We start from the raw sequence: 22,920 nt of genomic DNA on the forward strand, positions 1-22,920 counted from the left end.
CAAAACAGGCAACACCACTGTGATGTGGTATATCAACAATCAGGGAGGGACTCACTCCTACCCTCTATGCAAGCTGGCGATAACCCTTTCGCACACAGCCTCTGCTATGCAACTGTACCTGTTAGCGCAATTTCTACCAGGGTGTGTCAACTCTCTGGCAGACCAATTAAGCAGAAATCTTCTGGACCCACATGAGTGGCAGCTCAACAGAAGAACCTTCACCCTAATAACTCAGAAATGGGGCACCCCGAAGGTCAACCTCTCTGCCTTCCACACCAACCCTCAGCTCAGCAAATTCTGCACCAGGGAGCATTACTCCATGGCTTGGAAAGTGGATGCCCTGTCCTTCCCTTGGGTCAATCTATAGGTCTATGTTTTTCCTCCACTACCTCTCATCCCCTGGGTACTGCTCAAAATAAGGGAGAAAAAACCAAGGACCAGTCTTCTAGCTCCAGACTGACCTCGCCAGTACTGGTACCCCTTGCTGTGCAGCCGGTCCCCACTGCCACCATGGCATCTTCCAAACCCGACCCAGAGGGAAGTGGAATTCATGCATCCCCAATTGCAGACACTCAATTTAGCAGCTTGGCTTATTCCCTAATCCTGAACCAATCTGCCAGTAAACAGGTTCTAGATGTTATCCGGGAGGCCACACGCCCTAGCACTAGAAAGTCTTATGCTGACAAATAGAAACGGTTCTGAACCTGGATCCAGGCTAAGGGAACCAATATGGCACAGCCCTCCCTCTTATCCTGAATTACTTAGCTGATCTACTACACAGTGGATCCAGGCTAAGGGAACCAATATGGCACAGCCCTCCCTCTTATCCTGAATTACTTAGCTGATCTACTACACAGTGGCCTCTTTCTCCTCTATAAAAATTCATGCCCCTGCTATTTCAGCTCATTTTACCATTGAGCAGCCCCTTTTCTCACACCCTTTGATCAAACAGTCCCCAAGAAGGGCTACCAACTTGAGCCCACCCAGAAGGGCACCAACCCCAGCTTGGGACCTTAACTTTGTATTGGAAAAGCTCACCCTGCCCCATTTTGAACCAGCTTCTTCTGCAGAGCTAAAATTTCTATCCTGGAAGACAGCACTCCATCTGGCCATCACTTCAGCCAAGAGTCCCTGAGCTGCAAACACTCATGGCTGTGGAATCATTAATCATCTTCCATGCTAACAGGGTATCCCTCAGAACTAACCCATCCTTCATGCCCAAGGTGGTGACTAGTGCGATTCTCAACCAATCTATTCATTTGCCCACCTTTTTCCCTAATCCCCAGAACAAGGGGGAAAGGATTCTGCACACTCTAGATGTGCACAGACAGCCCAGATTCTATCTAGACAGGACTAAATCATTCAGAAAGTCTAATCAATTGCTGGTTAGCTTTGCTACAGGGGCAGAAGGCAAAGCCATCTCCAAACAAACCATATCCAAATGGATAACACACTGCATCCATTTCTGCTACAAACATGAAAAGCCTCCAACAAGGGGGTCAGGACTCACTCCACCAGAGCAGCCTCCACCTCTGCAGCTTTCCTCAAAGGAGCCCCACCAGGGACATCCTAGAGGCTGCCACCTGGACATCTGTTCACACTTTTACCAAGCATTACCACCTGCCTCTCTTCTCCATATCCAGGACAGGATTTGCCTCTGCAGTCTTGTAGGGCATCCTAGCCAGCCCCTAGATTCTTTGACTGCCTCCACCCATTTCCTCAGCTTTGGGAATCGGCCCAAATGTGATGACTGCAACAGTGAAACATGAACATAGTACAGTTGTGTACACTTACCACAAATGTAGATGTTAGAGTGTATTCACTGTTGCAGTCCTGGTTTCCCTCCGTCCCCCTTTCTTCTCTTTCCTTACAAGTGACTTGTTGGTATTTACTTTCTACTGGTGGGGTTCTTCCACCAGAACCTGGCTCCTGACAGGTTAGGGCAAGAAAAACTGATGTAATGGCGACGGCTGCCTTACTACAAAATGCATGCACCAATAATGACAAAACTGCCCAGTTCAGAACATTTCCATCATAAAAGTCTACTCAAACTTCTACAGTCCACCATTATCTGTAAATATGCATAATCTCTGAAGTAAAAGTCATCTAAATAATTCCACATTAAAGAAATCTGTAACTAATGAAGAGGTTGCTGCAGGCAAACACCTGGTTTCATAGAAAAATAGTGTCTGTTGCCCCTGAGGAATAAATTGCCTATATTACATTTAAAAAATGATAAGCTAGTAATATTGCAATAGGAAATGGATGGCAAACTCATAACAGGCTCATAGTTAGTATCTTTGCCAAGGAAGACACTCATCTCAGTACAGCAGCATCCACCGCTTGTTCATAGGTTCATACTAGGCTATCTGCCCGAGGGCATTTACAAGCCTAGCCCATCGTTTTGTGGCTTACGCCACCCCTTTAGTATGGGGAACTATACCCATTATTTTGCTGTGCCTCTGTCGAGCAGTGACACTGAGGTAATCCCTGGGGTATATCTGCGATCTCCCATCCATTGGTCAAGATTTCTCTTGAACAAGGCCAGCGAGGTGCTCTGCCTCACATATACCGGGATTTTGTTCCACAGTATAGGGAGTCTTTGGGTGATGAATCTATCCCTCCAGCACGTCCTATTAATAGCCGTGTCGAGGTTTAAGTCTCCCGCCCTTGTGGCTCTGATGGATCTAGATTGTTTGAGGTGAAGCATATTCATCAAATCTGGGTTTGACATGGCCTTGTATGTTCGCAAAGGTCACCTCTGAGCAAGCGGTGGCGACTGAATAGAGCTGGAGTTCTTTCAGTTGGGCAGCATAGGACAGATTTTTGAGACCCTTTATCCTTTTGGTGAGGAACTTTTGTGGCCTCTCCAGCTGCTGCAAGTGTCTGGTCAGATACATTCCGAATGGGGCATTGTACTCAATCATTGGTCTGATGAGTGATGAGTAAAGGGAGACTATGACCTCCCTTGATCTAGATGAGAATCCCTTCATGATAGGGTGGGCAATGTAGGAGGTCTTCCTAACTACTTTAGCTACATGGGTGTCGAATGACAGACTACTATCAACCTGGGTCCCCAGGTCCCTGATAACTTCTTCTGTGCTCAGTGGATTGCCACCTATTTGGTAGCAAGGGGTAACCTTGTTTTTCCCGAAGGGTATGACTATGCATTTTTTGGCATTTAACTTTAGGCCATGGCTCTGGCACCAGTTATTCGTTTCTGTGAGACCCTTCTGAAGGATATCTGTCTCAGATGTGTTTTCTACTATGGCGCCCAGTTTGCAGTCATCTGCAAACTTTGTCAGCCATAACCCTCCTGTGTTTGCTTGTACTTCGGAAAAGTAGATGCCAAACAAGAGTGGGCCCAGGACTAAGCCCTGTGGGACACCACTTGTGACAGGCTTTGAGTCTGACATGGCGCCAGCAACTCTGACCCTGTGGGTTCTGTCAGTTTGCAACCCATCTTGTGATGTATGGGTTAACATTTAAGCTGATGAGTTTTTCAATGATACCAGAGTGGGGTATTGTATCGAAGGCCTTCGCCAGATCGAGGTAGGCTGTATGGACTGCATTTCCCTTATCAATGGCTTTGGTGACTGTTTCGAAAAAGTCAACCAAGTTTAAAAGGCATGATCTGCCTTTGACAAAGCCAAACTGGGTTGGATCCAAAGTCTGCAAATTCCCTATGTCTTTATTTATGAGGTCCATTATGATCCTCTCCATGGCTTTGCAGATAAGGCTTGTCAAGCTAATGGGCCGGTAATTTCCAGGGTCGGTGGAGGCACCGCCTTTGTGAAGTGGGACCACAGTTGCAGTGCGCCACAGCCTGGGTACGTATCCAGAGGTAAGACTTTGATTAAACAGCTGTCCTAGCTGTGGGTTTAATTCATCGAGTTCGTGGAGCACACAGCCGGGGACACCATCAGGTCCTATGGATGCTGTGTTTTTTGCTTTGGAGAGAGCAGTTCTCACTTGGGCGTTGGAGATGTTTGGGGGGCTGCAATCGTTTGGTATAGATATCTCTCCTTTTGGGGGGGGGGGAAGTTTGCACTGAACCTGTCAGCCAGTATGTTGGCAATGTATGTAGGATCAGTAATCTTCACATCATTTTGAACTAGTTCTGAACATATCTGGGAGTTTCCTCCCAGGTTTCTAACATAGCTAAAGAAGGCCTTATGATTGTCTTGAGTCTTTAGCTATTTTTCTCTCAAAATTTGCTTTGGATAATTTTATGAGAGCTCTTAGTTTTTTACTTATAGTGATCAAGGGTGTCTTACCTTTTAAGGATTTTGCTCTATCTTGTAGTAGCTTCCTCCTTTTGTTGTAGAGTTTGTTTATGGCTGGGGTCCACCAGACTGGACGCTTGCCTTTGGTACAAAGAGTCTTTGTTTTGCTTGGGATTGCCTTATCCATGCAGTCCTGCAGGTGCTGGTAGAAGGCATTTGTAAGTGATTCAGCAGCTTGAGTACTGTTTTCCATGCTCGGGGCCTTAAAGGAGACCACACTAGTCTTTAGAAGTGTGAAGTCGGCTTCGAGAAGTTCTTTACTGTGGTCTTTTTATTTCAGGTGGGGTGGGATGAGGACCTCCAGCGAGATTAGTTTGTGATCTGATCTCACCAGTGAGGGGTATACTTCCGGTGTTGAACATTGTGCTCCCATGTTCGTGATGATGAGATCAAGTATGTTATCTCCTCTTGTGGGGATGGTGACTAGTTGTTCCATGGCATTTGAGTTTATGAATTCCAGGAACTTTTGGGCTAGGGTGTTTGGGCTTGAGTAGTGTTCCCAGTCTATATTAGGGTAATTGAAGTCACCTAGTATGATGGTGTTTGGTGATACATTTATCCCCTCTAGTGTTTTCAGGAAGGCCATGTGATCCCCTCTAGTGTTTTCAGGAAGGCCACGTGAGGTTCCTGAGTTTGGGAGGGTGGCCTGTAGCATGCTACAATTTGCAGTGGGAGTAGAACCCACAACCTTCTGCATCAAAAGCAAGTACACAACCTGCTGTGCTATTAACAATGCAAGCAGACTTAGCATAAGCAGCACTAAACTTCTCTTCCCCTGCAGCTCTCAGCTCCTTGCAAAATCTACTCAATACTCAACTGCATCTCAACTTCACAGCACAAGAAATCTGTAAAAAGCCAAAATTTATTGGGGGGGGGCAAAAACCAGGGACACATTAAACATTGCTTGTATAATCTTGGAAAGTTGCTAGAATAAAATGCTGTGTTACCACCATGCATTTTACTGCCACGGTCCCTGTGCAAAACAGTCAGAGGAATATACCACTACGCCATATCAGCTGCTTTGTGAAAGAGGAGAAAGACTGAAACTTAAATGGCTATCATTTAGTGAATTCAGTTCTCATCATAGCGGTCAACCTCTTAGCACAAGAGACCTGGACAAACCCTGTAGTGAGGGAATACAGCCCTCAAACATATTCAGTGAATTCAGTTCTTGCCATAGCCGTCAACCTTAGCACAAAAAAACCTGGACGAAACCAATAATGGGGGAATACAGTCCCAAAAATAGGAACAAATTTCAAATATTTATCTTATAAACTTAGAAAATTGCTAGAATAAAAAGGTTTTTGTGTTACTATGAATTTTCTGAAGAATATGAAGTCTGAAATTCAAATGCCTGTCAATTTTACTTCTGACGGAACAAAAACAGTTTTCAGCAAATACTGCAGACACGTCTTTGTAAAATGTCAGGACACCAGAGCAAATCCACACAAACACAGGGAGGAGATGCAGACTCCACACACAAGGCACCCCAGCCAAGAATCAAACTAGAAAACCTATAACTATGAGGCAACAATGCTACCACTGCACCATCAAATATGTAAGGAATTAAACATTCAGAAACCTGAAGTCTGAAATTCAAATGCCTGTCAATTTTGTTTAACATTTGTTAACCAGGACAGTCTGACTTGGAACAAAAAAAAAACATTTTCAGCAGAGACCCAGGAAGAAATAATGCAGACACATCTTTCTAACATGTGAGGACACAAAAGCAAACCCACACAAACACAGGGAGAAGATGCAGACCCCACACAGAAGGCACTCCAGCCAAGAATCTAACATAAGAGCCTGCAGCTGTGAGGCAATAATGCTACCACTGTACCATCAAATATCAAGCATTTAAACATTTAGAAACCACAGATATTATGAGGAATAGAACAGATCAAATACGAGACAAAAATCTGCAATTTTTTTACAAATGGTGGTGGGTAGGGAATTCAGGCTCTTAACACCTGCATACAAGGGACAGGGTTCAAGCCTAAGGTATTCCATACCCACGCCACCATGAGTTTGTTGTAGCCACCAGTATATAGCAACTGGGGCATTACACAAACACCCTCTACCTGTTTAAATGTGTCAGATCCAGTACACTTCCAAGTCCACGAAGTAGCCCGCTCGACAAGCAGCACGTTCGCGACGAAAGACCTGAATCCACGAAGCCCGCTCGAAATCCAAGTCCGCGATTAACAAACTCCCCCGCGAGAGCTTAAAACTTACCTCACATCTCTCCTGATTGGTCTTGTCTGCTGATGGAAGCAGTCCGGAGCTCCTCTGTTCCGCACAGATTCCTGGGCATCTGCGGGGCAGAAATGCCCTTCCCTGTATCCGGACTGCTGACTCAGGTAGTCTGACCTCGCACAGATTCCTGGGTGTCTGCGGGGCAGTCTCTGTGTGTCTGCGCATGCGCAGAGTTAGTTCTGGGGCTCGTGAAAAAAATTTGTTTTTTTTTCTTTAATTTTATGTTTCAGGGTGTGTTTTTCTTTTTTGTGTGTAGGTGGGAGGGCTGCAGTGCTATAGCACGATGGACACAAAAATGAAAGAGCTTTGCAGGATTTGTGCTCGGGAGCTTTGCGGTAACCAGCGAAGGTGGATATTTCACACTGCATCCAGATTGAATTTGCAGGTTATTCTGTCTCATGTCTTGGGTAGGGAGATCTCTCGGGATGGCAAGGCAGAATTTGCCTGCAGCAAGTGTGTGTTTATGCTGGACCGTATATACAGATTTGACACTGTCATTGCCAGAATTGAAGCCCTGTCCATCGAACGTCTCCAGAAGTTGCTAAACGAGAAAGACCGTCTGAAGCAGTGCATTGCAAATCTGTTTCAGAGAAACAATGAGGACCATAGCCTGGATGGCAAAAGTGGGAATGGAACAGTGGATGTATCTTATTTGCCTGACATGCACTATTCGGCTCTGCTTCAGGAGGATTTTGCTTATTCTGGCTTAGAGAGCTGGGTGGAGGATGATGAACAAGGTGCTGAGGCACTCAGCTGTCACCATTTCATCGACAGTGGCAGCCAGAAACCACGACGCTGTCGAACTTGTGCTGCATTACGTGTAACTGATGCTGACTATGAAGCTGTTTGCAAAATCCCACGGAAGCTGGCAAGGAGTGCTTCTTCTGCATCTCGATATTCAGCTAGTACAGTGGGGAGTGTGTGCAGTGAAGAGACTCCTGGGATACCTACTGGGTCTGAATCGTTGGCTGCCTGCCTTTCAGGTATTAAGGATAGTGGGTCTGATGGTGGTGTGGAGAAAATGTCCCCAATCATGTCAGTTGAATCCTTGGATAAAGTGGTGGAAACCAGTCCTTTAAGTATCAAAGAGGAGGAGGAGGGTGAAATCCTGGCTGTTGAGGATGAAGATGCCCAAGTGGACATGGACAGAGAGATAAAGCAGGATCAGAGATCCGACACATTTTTTGATGATCCTGCTACAATAAATAGCTCCGTTTACTTCAGTAAGTTAGAACTTGCTCTCAGTATGGTCAAGAACTTTGACCTGAGACCTGTTAAGTCTCCTAAAGGAAGCAAGTTGCCCATTTTAGAACGGTGTAGCCCACTGCTTTCAAAGTCGGATAGCGCCTTTGCCAGTGAAGTGAGTCAAGCTGATACAAGAGAAAGCAGCGATGTGCAGAACAGAACTGCAGAATTAGTTAGCAGGCAGTTTGCAGGGTTTCACCCCGCACTTGCGGACCTTGAGGAACTGTGGCAAGACGTCTGTGAAGGCTATGTTCCTCTTCGTTTTCGGGTACGACAGAAGGTAAGTTATATTCAGTATTGGTGTGTTTTATTTTACAGTTTCCTTGTGTACTTTCACCAAAGTGAAAAGTGGCTGGTTTGACCCTTGGTTGGTCCAGCCATGTGGTAGCATTGCTGCTCATGTTTGTCCAGAGAGCAGCAAATAAACTGACTTGTATTGATCTTAATATAATTACGCACACACGTACACAATGATCAGGTTGTATATTGCTCCATGTGTGTTTTTGTTACAATTTTGGGGAGTTGATAAAAATTCATCAATTTCATTCTAATTGTCTGCATGCACAGTTGCACTTTTTTCATTGCATATTGACTTGTTTTCCATATGCCGATTGAGATGTTGGTTAAATTTAAAATGGAAAGGGCAAACAACACAAAAACAAAATTTGTTGTGTGCTTTACATAGTCAGGTTATCATTTTGAAATGAGTGCAGCAGATGGCTGGCTTAGTCTAATAAATAAATTCCTGCTCACATGTCACACAGTGAACTAGTAACTGTTTGATCTCTGTCTTCTATTCTCGTAAACCAATATGACCCTTATAATGTGCTCAGAGTACTTTTGAAAGTCACTAAGACAAGTCCTGTAAGAAGAGGCACCTCTCTAAATCCCCATTTTCCAAACCTCCACAACTAGCTGGCAGACTTAATACGAGAAAGACTGATACACACTCAGTCTTTTTAGGAGAGTACCTGCCCAGTGCTGTCTCAAGGGGTCTGTACTACCACCATAGTATCAGATAAGAAAATATCCAGCTAATTAGAAGTAGTTACTAAATTAGAATGATGCTGCGGTAGCGTTGTCGCCTCACAGTATGACGTTGTCCTGTTCGATTCTCAGCTAGAGCGTCTTCTGTGTGGAGACATGCGTGAAGGGGCGTACCTTCGTTGAAGGTTTTGTGTCAGGGCTGGCAACTCCGCACGTAAAAATCTACTGCCAATCATTAGCGGACCGGAGTTCCGCTGTGGCGACCCATAACCGGGAAAAGCCGAAAGACACAAACAACTAAATTAGAATGTTAAGGTTAAATTGGATTCCAGCAAACACAGCAGCACTAACACAGATTAGAACACTTCATTACTGCACTTCCTTCATTATTATGTCTGTTGTTATCAAGTAAACATAGTTCTAGTCCCTAATGTAATGCACTTTGTTATAGTTTTCAACAGAATAACTGCATGTGAGTATTGAATATTTGTAGCGTTAAAATGGTTTCACTGAATTATATTTCACGTTTGCTCAGTTATGTGCACCACATTTGTGTGCATTATTTAAACTAATTGACAGTGATAATGTATTTTTATTGCAGTATATTTTTAATGTCTGTCGCCTCACAGTAAGACGCTGACCGGTTCGACTCTCAGCTAGAACGTCTTCTGCGTGGAGAGTCGGAGACATGCGTGGATGGGCGTACCTTCCTTGAAGGTTGTGCGTTAGGGATGGCAACTCAGCACGTAAAAATCAACTGCCAATCATTAGCGGACCGGAGTTCCGCTGTGGCGACCCCTAACCGGGAAAAGCCCAAAGACACAACAACAACAACATTCATTCGTATGTGCTGTTGATGTAAACATGCTTGCACATAAACTTAGTTTGTGGGAATAATGTCATGTTATGTGAGCGTGTGTGGACTTATAGTCTTGCATGCATTTGGAAAAGCCAGTTACATCAGTAGGATGTCACGTATGTCCTTCATAGATCCTCGTCGTCTGAGAAATCCAGTGGTCTCTATGAATCCAGAGGAGGGGTCAAACCTGGTACCTTCTCCCAGTGCTCTCCTCGTTGATAAGGAAGACAGAGTGCTGGATCAGTTTAGGAAAGTGTACACGGGTACCAGTCTAACTTACAGAAACAGTAATTACTTGATAGACCTAAGTCTCTCCTAAAACAGATGAAAGAGAAGATTGAAGAGGTGCCTTCTGGGAATGTCATGACAAAACTGTTGGGTTTGAGTCACGTGGCTAAACACTCCCTTATGTGTGGGTGTAATGCTGTGGAAGCTGCATCCTGAGCAGAATCTACACTTCAGTAATCAGAAGACATGCTTGGCTAGGACTACAGCCTCTGCTAGGGGATGTAGAAGCAAGTCTCTTTAATGCTCCCCTGTTTTAAGAAGCTGCTGTTTGGAAACCCTAGTGGGGCGGTATTCATTATATGAAATGAAGAGAGGAAAATATGCAGTTAGCGAGGTGGTTTTTCACACACCCCCATGCTTAGCTATAACAGGAATTACCCATCTATCACCAAGACCAACTGCTGCAGACAAGGAAAAGTTACATGAGGCTCTGTGTAAGAAGTAATAACAGAGAGTTAAGAAGGCATGGCTTAGGGGTCCTGGGTCTGTAGCTCATAGGGATCAACCATGATTGCATAAAACTTCTGTCTACCTCATCCATTCCCCAAAGCACAGTACCCCAGTCTTATTTCCCTCACATCCTTTCTACCCCAAACATAGCAGGAAGGCTAACCCAGTGTATAAGAAAAGTACAGTTGTGTAAAATCTTACCATAACAGTAGATGTTCCTTTTTTCACTGTTGTGGTATTCTCCATAGGGGGGCTGCCCCACCGAGAGCAACCTGATGCTCGGCCAGTATAAAAAAGCCTAAAAAAGGATCTTGTATGCACCATACGTCACATTTATGCTCCCCGCACATAACATAGGCCATAAAAGGGACGTATAGATGCAACTATCCAGAAATGATTTTTCTCAGAAGAGAACAGTCGCCATAGGACAAAAGGAGTCCATGCATATCCAGAAGGAGCAAATGTAGAACAAACAAGAGGAGGCGGGAGGATATACTGCAACACTGAAGAGAAGGACATCTACTGTTATGGTAAGATTTTACACAACTGTACTATGTCCTTCTACACCACTGTTGCAGTATTTGGTACAGAAGGGAGAGTAAAAGAGCTCAAGAAACAGAATGGGAGGTGGAAGGCTGAGAAAAGCCCCCAACAAACCCACATAAAATGGTTTCAGCAAAATGTACTCTGGCCCTAGAAACCATATCCAAATTATAATGCGTAGTAAAGGTATGCACTGAAGACCAAGTAGCAGCTTTGAGGATGGAACTGGTGTCCAACTCCCTGATTCAAGGACAGCTTATTTACTACCTTGAGCATAAAAGAAGGATTAGTATGAAGGGACACTGTCCCTGTGAAAAAGAACAAAAACAATCAGGAATGGACATAAGGGAGCGGAGCTCAGAAAACTCTCTGATCAGAAGTAAGAGCCAACAACAAAACCATCTTCCAGGTACAATGTTGCAAAAGAAGCAGAAACTGCAGGCTCAAAAGGAGCCTGAGTCAGTTTTTCCAAAACAAAATTAAGATCCCAAGGAGGAGGAATATGTTTTCTTGGGGTCCTAATATGCAGGACACCTTTAAGAAATTCTTTGATCTAAAAATGGGAAATTTAAAAGGCGGATTCAAGGGCAGACAAGCAGAAATAACTGAAAGATGGTCCTTCACAGAAGAATAGGTCAAACCATACTGGAACATCTCACATAAGTAAGAGAAGACCAGAGGGACCACACTGAAAAAGGGTCCTGTTTATGAGCATGGCACCAGACCGAAAATCTTTTTCATTTGGTCATATAAGATTTTCTGGTTGAGGCTTTCCTTGCCTCCTGTAAAACCCTGAGAGCATCCTCAGAAAAGACATGCCTGAAAGGGATCAAAACCATAATCTAACCAGTGTGGTAACTTGTGATGATTGCCCCTAGCCAGATGCATTAAGAGGGGGAACCAGTGCTGTCTCTTCCAAAAGAAGTCACTAGCTAGATTTTTGGGGAGGTCGGTTGAATCTTCTATAGGACTGTTAGAAGTAGAGAAAGGAGGGAAAGCGTGAATAAATATCCCTTCCAAGGAAAGGAAACAGCATCTGACTTCAATGCCAGATGGTATGGCACTCTGAAACAGAAGAGAGGAAGCTGCCTGAGGGCAGGCAGAAAAAGGTCTACATGAGGAGTACCTCACTGGTGGGTAATGTCTAGAAACATGTCTCTGTGATGCATCCATTTGTGAGCCTGTGTTTTGGACTTGCTCAGAGAGTTTGCCACTACATTGTGCTCTGAAGGAATATGTACTGCCTAAAGAGTTAACTGATAACTGAGAGCCACTTCCCAAGCCTGAAGCCCCATCCTGCAGAGGAGGTAAGATTTGATGACCCCCCCCCCCCCCGCTTGTTGACATACCTGTAATGTCTGCGTACACCTTCAAGTGGCCTGCAGAGAACATGAGGTGAAAAGCCTATAGCACAAGAATCAGAGCTCTCATCTCTTTGATGTTGAAATGGTCTGAATTCTGATGGGGAGCCAAGTGCACTTCAACTTTCAGGTTATCAAGGGATGCCCCCACCCAATGTCTGAGGCATTGGTGAACAGGTCTTAAGAAGGGACTGAGGACTGAAAGGGCCAGCTTGGGTTGAGAGCAAACTGTTGAATCCACTACTCAAATTCCTTCTTTAGACAGGGAAAAGAGGGTCTACCTACCCCTGACCCAGTGGAATCTTTGGCTCAGAACTTCCAGCAGATGACCCTACAAACAGTGGTTACACCCAGAGAGTTACTAAGGGCTTGAATGCACAGCTTTTACAGATCCAATAATCCATCTAGCTAAACTACACACACAAAACCTCCATTGGTACCTAAGAAGTACCTGGACCCAACATTCACAGTAAACAGGAGGAGGTCCTTATGCTACCCTGTATTTCTTTAGAACTAGAACAGTGATCCAGTCATGTCAAATGAAGCCAATGGGTGTCCTTCCAACAACTATACTAACCAGGGATGTTTCAGACTTAGTTTGCAGGGGCACAACTGGGAGACCTTAATGTGCAGGAGCTATGGAATTTAACTTGAAGGAAGCACATAAATGTAGAGGAGGAGATGACCCTGATGTGGGGATTTGGAATCTTCAAGCACATCTGGAAGAAAGGGATTTTGTAGGAGACTGCAGACAATACTACATTCACAGACAGGGGGACGAGGCATTCCTACCCTTATGCAGGCTGGGCTTAACTGCCTGAGAGATAGGTCTTCAATAACAGGTATTCCTAAAGGCAGTTTACATCCTATTCCAGCTGAACTCGACTTCTTATTACTTTGTTTTGTCATCCTTACCTTCTCTGGTTTTCTTTTCCTCTTCCACATCCTCAGTACCAATGATAACTCATTTAAAATAACCCTTGCATTATTACAGTTTTTTTTGCTGCAACTCTGAACACCTTGTTCTCCTACACACTTTGGCAAATGCAGTCCCTGAAGTAAAGACACTAGCTTACTTGGAAACAACACAGTAATTTTATTCATCCCAGTAGTTTTTTTAAATTTCAAGGTATGTGTGCAGTTACTTCACTGTAAGTTTGGGGTCTTCAACACGCTGGCTGGTTGAGATATTAATGTTTTGTTAGTCCCAAAAACAAATGGAAAGATCCCCTTATTGCTAGAGTTCAACCTGGTTTAAATGAAATCATTAAAGCCTTTGCCGTAGCATGAAATCCATTCATTTGCACAGATAAACTGTTTTTAGGCACAACTTGTTTTACATCATGGGATTATTTTTTTCCTGACTTATTTAATGCTTGTTTAAACTGAGACAAAGTACAGTGATTAACAGTAAATGTTTTGTACTATGTATGACGATCACTTGTATGGTAGATGGGCAGAAATATTTGATACATTTAATTAGTCTGAAGCAACACAGATAGAAATATGCTGCCTATTAGAACAAGGCGTGTACAACAGTGCCCAGTCAAACAGTATGTATAACTAGGCCTTGGCAAGTGAAAGGGGAGTGCTGTCCCAGGAAATGGCCATTCACTACAGACAAGATTGAAAGTCAAAAATAATACACTACTAACAGTGATTAAGTAACACCTGGAATGTTTTACAGCTATGCTAGATTAAGTAGGGCATGTCACCATTGTAACACTGGGGGGACTTGCTCGTTCCATCATAAGTGAGTCACAGCTGGTGAATTTGAGAGTTAAATTTGTGTAATGTAAGCTCAATCCACTGAATATTTGGTCATGTGCTTCCTCTTTTCTACTTTCTTCCTCTGTTTTCCTTCTCAGTAATAAAATTGCAGTAAACTTCTTAAAAAAATCACTAGGATGAAGCACAGAATCTGGCAAAGTTTTTCACTCAAGAAAAATGGAAATGAGTGGCCGTTTAGTCCAAAACATGAGAGTTGTTGTAAGCTGTTTTTCAAGTTAATGCTGCTGTTTAAATTGTGCTGTGCGAATACCATTTATTAGTACTTTTACTGCCTGTCAGTCATTATAAGAAACCTCATCTAATATGAGAAAGTGCAGAGGGGAAAAGCAGGCAAGTCTCAGCTGCAGAGTTTTAGAGACATTGTCTTGACAAAGTATATGTAGGTATACTCCAGACTCTGATCTGTATACATGAGATGCATTTGCATGAATCAACAGGTGGTGATTTTGAAGAAATTATTTAATAACAAAATAGTAATGCACAGTTTTATGTGCTGAGGATATCCTAACGTGGTTGTTTCAAAGAGAAAGTTTCAAACAATATAAATGGTTGTGCACAGACTTCACAGACGTGCGGCATTGCTTAGGATAGACACCACTACTGTAAAATTTATAATAAGCGCAGCATACATAAAGGGGTGCAGCCAGCAGAAAAAGAGGTTGTCTACATGAAGCACAGTTTTCTATATAGGATAAAGTACTTATTTCTGAAGATCACCCTGTGAACAGGTAACGTCAGCCTGGAATAAATCGTGATAATCTTGGGGTTCTTCAGGAAAATGTTCTTCCAGTTATTCCTGAGTTAGTGCAACAAGAGTGGAGGTTGACAGGGATTCAGTTCCTTGTTAACAGGTATGTGTAGGGAGAACCCATATAATTTAAAGGCCTCACTCCCTCCTCCCAAGGAAAAGTCACAAAACAGGTTCCTCACAGATTGTTGAAAGCCAACTTGTCAGTCCCAGAAACCCCCTTGCACAGCTGATTATACTAGGCAGCAGTTGATTGTACAGTGAGATTTGGGGAGTTAGCCATTTCCCAGGTGTAGCGTGACCTCTTTGTTGATGTATATCATTAGTAGAGGGTGTGGGAGTGAAGGGGGTTGCCCATTGCAAAAAACAAGATTTATTTTCTTTTCAGTCAGCTGATGATCAACAACTTGTGCCTTTCAGTGCTTTTAAGTTTCGACCAGGGATCATAGATCGCACAGCTCATGTCCTCTGTCGCAGACTGGTGCACTTCATCACTGCTAATGATTGCATGATGTGTCACACAGTGAAAGCTTCAGCACTCCTGCGGGATCCATCTCCGTGACTGGGCCACCAGTGAGGCCTACGATGAGCATTCTGTGGCTACTGTGCACTGGAACTTTAGCTGGTCTTGTCTCATGATACCTGCAGGTGGAGGGCAGAAATATTAGAGTGGGGTGGCTATGCCCAAGACAGTGGAAAAGGTAGTAAAGTACAAAGAACTATCAGGAGAAAGGTTAAGTAAGCAGTAAAGTGTCACGGAGTTTAATGCTGACTCCAGTCCCTGTTTTGCATCTGGGATCTTGGGCATTAAAGTTATACAAAACCTGTCTTCTCTAGCCAAATCAGTTGCCCTCTGGTCATGCCTGTAGAATTTAGTGGCTGTAAATCCTAAATTTGTAAGTCTGCCCCTTTTTAATTTCATCCAAACTATTTTTTAAAAGATTATACAGGTTAAATGTGCAAGTCTTTTGTGCCTTGTCTTCACTTGTCGTGAAGTGTAATAACCTGCCACTGATCATATCTACTGGAATGTATTACTGAGGATATTGCCTGCTGCAGGTTTCACTTTTTCCCTTAGTACTAGTGTTTTGAAATATGCACAGGGGCTTTTTAAATATAAGGACACAAGTACTTCTGTGTTTTCTTTCCTTATTATGCCTTCATGAAGAAGTCTAAATCCAAATCTTAGTGTGTCTCTTCAGTCCACAACAGTACCATTAACTATGAGAGTGTTACTTGTCTGAAGGATTTATACCCCTCTCCCTGGCAAGGATGATCTCTCCTTCTAGGTGATGTAGCTCTGCTAACTGTCCGTTATAACTGTGGTAGAACTGGCCTGTACACTTGTAGCATTGCAGTGTTTTCCTGTTCTAATTTCACTGTTATTTCCCCCACTAGTCTGTTGAATACAGAACAGTCAGATTAATTCCTTTTAAGTTCTGCATTCACAAAGATTAATTTCGATGTTCATTCTGAGCATAGAGGGAGAGAGAGAGATCTGTTGCCATAGTGACTGTAAGTAGCTGATGTAGTGTGCTTTAGAGGAAGAGGCCTGCTTGAAGTTGTTAGCTGGTGATAACTGTGTGGTTACCCTGTTTTTTTTATTTGTCCACTGCTGATGGCGTGAGTAAGATGTAGACATGCAATATATTTTTGGTCGTTCACACCACTGCATTACTTACATTGTTCTAGGTCATTGACATTCACATGGTGTTATGGGATGTGAACGATTTATTCTATTTTTAGTAAGGCGTTGTTCATGCTGTTGTTGTATTGTGTCTGTAATGTGATTGCTACACATGCAACAGTTAAGACTTGATGTATTCTAGTTCAAGGTGCCCATGGTCACTACAGGAAGTGTTGGCATAGGGGTAAACAGAAATAATTTTTGCTGACATAATTAAGATATATATGCAAAGAACGTTTGTGCACACATCAGTGTGTGCAATTTTAGAGGATTGCAGTTAGCGTGAAAAACGGCCACCATGTTTAAAATAAGCACAAAATAAACTTACACTTTCCTTATTTACATTATAAGTCGTTTGCAGGTCTTTTATCTTGATTTGATGTGTCAGACTGTTAGGCTGACTGTTTCAATGACTTAATGACCCTTCTGTACTGTTCCTATATAGTCTTGATAATCAGAAACACTTGGGGGGGGGGGATGCATTTACTTCAGAAAAGATGTAATGTGCTGTGTCACTGTCATGTCTGTTAGTGGTACGTAATTGGCTAATAGCAGACGCGAAGTCGTTAACAGTTGTATTCAAAAATTAATGACAGATTCAAATTCTGTGCTGTGTTCCAGATTAGAACCAACCACTAAATATCAGATTTCATTGCCCACTGAATGTTTTCAAAACATTAAAAACCTCAAGTGGGTGGTGGAGGCTTGTTGTCTCATTCATCTGTTTTACATTTATGTTGACATGATTTGCATACATCTGCTCCAAACACACGCACACTTGAATACGTGGTGTGTGAACGCAGAGACAGATGCAGAACATAAGCTTCCAGCATATTTTTGCCAGGGTATAAAAGATGTTCCCTAGCGTGTTTGGGCAACAAGTTTATAATGTTGGCCCACATAGATGGTTTGTAGTTTTATTTCTGCTATTTCATTACCTAACAATGAGCTTGTTTAATTCTACGTGCAAACTTAGTGCAGTTTTGTATATGTTACACGTGCATGTTATTTGTCGTTAATTTATTCTATAGAAGAGGGTAGAGATGATATTTTTAGATTTTACTAAGAAAGTATGCCTGATCCGTTTCTGTTATGCTTTACTGTCTTTGACATTCTTTGAAGTTTGTGTAGGGATACTGTGGGCAACACCGTGATGCGTTTAAATTCTAGATGTTTTTGGAGATTAATATTTTTCAGTTTAATTAATATGTTTGTGTGTGTGTATGTATATGTATATATATATATATATATATATATATATATATATTTTTTTTTTTTTTTTTTAAACTCAAAGCCGCTGCCTGGCAAGTCAGTTTGTATTATTCTACTTTGAGAGGTGTTTGGTTCACATTCACAAATTTTACTATACTTACAAAGTAAGCACTGTAAAATAAAAGGTAAATTAAAAATAAGTAAAGTTGTTTGTAGTGTCCATGTAAGCTAAGTGAAGCAAGACAAAAAAAAACTTAAAATCAACACTTACTTAGAACCCTTTTCAGAAAGGACATGAAAGATGAAACAAAAAGTTAGTAGATAACCAAAGGAAAATGTTATCCATACACAGAGAGCAGGAGGTGATTGGGTGGGATAGCTGTGGAAAAAATCATAACAACATAATAGCCTGAAAATCCCTGCAGCTCTATTTAAAATGACATAGTAGAACAAGCAGGCAGATAAGTGAGAATAATCACTGGGAAGGAGCTAAAATAAAATGAAAAATAAAATAAAGAAAAGCCTGGAAAGTAAGGTAGGAAGTTAAGGAAAGTAAGGATGTTTTAAGAAATTTCCTGTAGCTACCCATCCGTGATATCTGCCGAATGTCACTGTGGTAGCAGATTCCAAGGGTAAGAAAGAGAAGGCTTGCACACCAGATATGTCCAACCAAACACTTTGAATGGTCAACAACCCCATGGGTGGTCAGGAGAAAGGCCCCACAGTCCTACAGGGGGCCAGCAGCTCTTTGAGGTACAGAATACTTAAATCTTGCAGGGATACGTAGTTTAACACCAGAACCTTGTAGAAAGTATGTGAGCTTGTTGGCAGACAGGTGGAATAAGTTAGGAAATGTTACAAGTAGCCATAGGGTAGTCATTCCATTCTGTAAGCCACTTCTGATGACCAGGTTTGAAGTGCCTCATGTGAACTCAGAAGTAGAAATAAATCCCCTGTAGTGGGCACTTCAGGTCTTACTGCTTTATTAGCACTTGACTATTGTTTCACAGAGAGAGAGAGAGGGAAAGATGGAACACTAAGGAACAGAATCTGATTAGTAAATGTAACATTTTTTAATCATGATTACAAGCTTCTAGGTGTGCAGTATTTTTTTTTAAATTCCTCTCTTAACCAGTAAGTTCACTTGATGTGCAAGTGCCTTTAACCAGGGATGACCCGTGAGTCATTTCTGGTTAAAATGATGTGGTCTGAGTCATACAATGTGCAAGTGGAAACTGAGGGAATCAAACCCAGGACTACAGGAAGAAACGAAGTAGCACATACTTAACTCTGTGTACTAAATTGTCCAATAGTTTGCACGTTACTAGTGCTTCCTGTTGCATAAAGTAAATGAGAAATGTGCCTGCGTGCTGATTGTGCTGTTTAACCTTGTTTCCTCACAGCACTGACACGTTCTTGATAAACCGCACTAAGTTTTATTTGTTCAGTGGTTCAGAGATATCGCTGTTTGTTTTGGAGTTTTGGTCACATGTCAGTAGATTAACACTTCTGATAGATGTGGCTTTAATTTCCATAATGAGGTCATAGGATCATAGGAAGTTACTGGGCTGTTGACCCTGGAGCCCTTACAAGCCCAGCCAAGAATTTAGCCCATGTTCCGATAAGTCAGCACCTGATGACCCTGTCCAGCAGCGACACAGGTGGAATCCCAGAAGTCAGGTCCTTGTTATAGGTAAAGTCTGAAGAAAATTTATTTATTTATTTAACATTTGTTAACCAAAAACCCATGGTGGTGGTGCTGCGGTAGCATTGTCGCCTCACAGTAAGACGCTGTCCGGTTCGATTCTCAGCTAGAGCGTCTTCTGCGTGGAGACATGCGTGAATGGGCGTACCTTCGTTGAGGGTTGTGCGTCAGGCCTGGCAAGCTGGTACATAAAAATCAACTGCCAATCATTAGCGGACCGGAGTTCCGCTGTGGCGACCCCTAACCGGGAAAAGCCGAAAGACACAAACAAACAAACATTTAACATTTGTTAACTGGGAAAGTCCGACTTGGAACAAAGCCAATTTTCAGTGGAGGCCGGGGGAGAAATGCTCCAGATGCATGTCTTTGTAATGTGGGAGGAAACCGGAGCACCCGGAGGAAACCCACACGAACGCAGGGAGGACATGTGGACTCCACAAAGAAGGCACCCCAGCCGAGAATCGAACTGTGAATCTCTTGCTGTGAGGCGACAACGCTACCGCTGTACCACTACGCCGTCCAAACGATTGCTATTTGTTTATGATGAACAGTAAAATAAGCCCCAAGTTGTTTTGTTTACCAGTAAATGCAAAATTTTTGTAAAACTTCGCCATCCTTTAAATGTTACAGCCCTAGAAACTGGAAATCGGTCATGTATCTCTTTTTATTTATCACCTGCCCACTCACATCCCAGAAAGTAGTGTCCCAGAAGTCAGATTTTCCAGTATATTTTATTGTGACATGTAACATTCCTGCCCCACGTATAAAAATGGGGAGGGTTGTGGATAGATGAGTTGTGCTTGCGGGGCTTTTAGCATGGACTCATAATCCCCACACCCACAAAAAATGCTATCATAACCACCAATAGGGTCATGGGGTGGGCATACCTTATTTCAAAGATGTCATTAGAAAACTGTATTTAAGTAATTCCGTTATGAATTTAGCAATACTGTAGTAGTAAATGACCTTGCAATTGTGTTATTTGGTTGAGAAACTGAAGATGTGTTAAGGCACACACAGTCTGTTCAGCTGCACTTTACAATAACAAAATATCAAGTTCCAAGACATTTGCCTCAAGGATAGATAAGGTTTATTTGTTTATGTATGTAAGCTTTGTTTACCAGGGTAGACCACTAGTCACAAGTGACCAATGTGTCTCTCAGCTTGAGAATACAGAATCAGAATTATATTTAATAAGAGTATGAAAATACCTATCTGTGAAATACCAATAGCTAACAAAATGTAGTGTGCGTGTCTGACACTGTAATTATTTACTGAAAATAAAGACAGATGTCATGTTGAAAGTGAGGTGTCTGTGTGTTTATTACATTTGTGACTAACTGGGAATCATGGGATAGTTGAGTGGGGTGAAGGATACTAGAGTTTGTGAGTAGTCAGAAGGGGAAGTTATGTTAAACAAAAGATTGTGTGCAGGAAGGGTAGAACATATGCTGTATGAGGGACAGTAGGAGTATTAGTAGGAGAAAGGGGATGTGATGTAGCGCAGGTTAGGTGATGTGATTGGATGAGAGACAGTGACATATTTCGTTAGTCAATAAAAATGTTTTATAAACTTCTTAATCAAATAGTTTGGTGGAATGTTCCCAAGCTGTATCAGTCAGCAGCTAAATATTGATACTGAAACAGGAAGTAGGTAAGGGCGTTTAAAACATACTACAGTGCCTACATTCTAGTAAACAGTCTGAAATGAGACTGTCAGGTGGTTAGCACAGACGATTGCGGTCCAGAGCTGTTACTGAGATGCTTCTTATAGTCAAGGGTTTGATTCCTTCCACTTCTGCCTACTGTATTACTCTGACCAAGTCACTTGAACAGGTCGTACTCCTGGGTCGCTCCTGAAAAATTGTGTCCAATGGGCTTACCCAGTTAAATGCATAAAAAAAGAAAGTTCAGTTTAGTTGTGGGGAAGGGAATTAAGGACAACTTTAAAATGTCAGTGTCTGTATGGCTCTTTCAGAGATATCTGATGGTCTGAATTGTGACAGGGACATTGAAGAACATGGAGACTCCTAATCTGTAAAAGTAATGTACTCAGACGTTTGTTGTGGTGCACATGCAAGTGCTGTTTTTTTTTTTTTTTTTTTTTTTTGCGTGTGTGTGTTACTGTGTATAGAAAATAGTTACAACCAGCACACCTGAAATATGGAGTCTGGTTCCAAAGCTTTTAGGTGGCTGGTTCTGTCTATAGGATAGAGACCACTACAACGCAGAGAATGATATAAATTATAGCATTAGAGAGAGAGATTTGTTCAGACTTTCTTTCAGGTGAGTTTAAGCCAAGAGTTAATCAGCTTTCCAGTGCATTGTTTTATATAGCAAAGGTCACTGCACTGAATTATGGGTACTGATAGCCCAGAGGATTCAAGTATAATACAGTGTACAACCACCAGGTGTTTATTTGCACCTTGTTAATATACAGTTGTAATGTACTGGGAGCATTTGTTGAGGCAAAGCTGAGTGCATGGATCAGGATATGCAGACTACGGTTTTAGTCTTTTTAGAGACATTCCTGTGGGCCTGTAATTTCACATTGTTCTGAAGATCAGCATACGTGTTCACAGTTAACAATCCTGTAACACAAAAGGGGTACATTTTGTACCAGGTGTTCCACTCCAGTTCAGAGACTCTGCTTTGTTTCACGTTTTTGCACAATGACATTAACAATAGGTACAAGTTATTGCTTTGGCATCAGGATTTGAACCCAGGAGCCTGGCATTTACACATCTAGTGATCAGCTGAACTGTACTCGTTAAAAACATTGAGCTGGTTAAAATATTAATGAGCCTAATGAGGCTTTTTATGGGAGTGGAAGACTTATCTCCCTGCCAGATGACATGATAGGTTACACAGCACTTACGCCGTTCTATTGAAAAGCCAGAGTAAGTGTAATACAAGTACATGTGTCACCTCTTGTAACAGCTTCATAGCTGTTTTATATCCTTCGTACAGTAAATAGCTGGAAGGAATGACTCTCTCTCTCTCCTAATTCGGGGACTCCCCCCTTTCTTGTTCCTGGGGGCTCCCTTTGTTGTGACACGTCTTTAATGCCATGCAGTTGTTAGGTGCAGTGTTTTTTTTATTTCATAATGGAAAAACCAATACTTAATAAAATTTGGAAGTTTCTGTCATGTTTGTATTTACATCTAACGTTCTCAAATAGCCCTGAAATGTTACATACACATTTTGTTGTTGGCTACTGATTGAACAGACTGAACCTTTAATTCATCGGCTGCCGTGTTTATCTGTTAAAGTTTTTAATGGTTGTAAAAATTGTCAATCATGTATGCAAAACCAGAGTTAGAGGGCATAACTCTTAATCAGATGTGTCCATTGGAACTGGTGGGGAGGACCACCATAATAAGGGGCTTCTTCATCTGAATCTGTTCTGACTGCTAAGTCTCTTGATTGACATTCACAAGGAATAAGAGAAGCAGAGACAGTGAGCAGTGCACTGCAGCCAGGATGGAGCGCAGGTGGGCTG

General features: G+C 42.4%; 1 protein-coding gene and 1 long non-coding RNA gene across 8 annotated transcripts in view; one reads left to right on the forward strand and one right to left on the reverse strand.

The window, feature by feature from the left end:
- LOC122813134 overlaps positions 1-6,718 on the reverse strand; it is a 218,752-nt gene extending 212,034 nt beyond the window's left edge. The window contains exon 1 of the long non-coding RNA XR_006366642.1: positions 6,368-6,718. This is a non-coding gene — a long non-coding RNA (uncharacterized LOC122813134). The remainder of the gene's footprint in view (positions 1-6,367) is intronic.
- Positions 1-22,920, forward strand: part of LOC122813133 (phosphodiesterase 4D interacting protein) — a 1,898,306-nt gene that overhangs the window by 1,004,236 nt on the left and 871,150 nt on the right. For 4 of the 7 annotated variants that reach the window (XM_044085276.1, XM_044085277.1, XM_044085278.1 and 1 more), the window contains exon 1: positions 6,759-8,067. The exons of 2 other annotated variants lie outside the window; for them this stretch is intronic. In XM_044085276.1, coding sequence (XP_043941211.1) covers positions 6,826-8,067 — 1,242 coding nt within the window. In that variant the 5' untranslated portion in view covers positions 6,759-6,825. Of the gene's footprint in view, positions 1-6,758; positions 8,068-17,385; positions 17,409-22,920 lie in introns of those variants that run through there. One more of the 7 variants, XM_044085282.1, reaches the window with a different exon arrangement.

Source organism: Protopterus annectens, chromosome 10.part0 (genome assembly GCF_019279795.1).
Source record: "Protopterus annectens isolate FY-2018-M chromosome 10.part0, PAN1.0, whole genome shotgun sequence".
NCBI classification, from domain to species: domain Eukaryota; kingdom Metazoa; phylum Chordata; order Ceratodontiformes; family Protopteridae; genus Protopterus; species Protopterus annectens.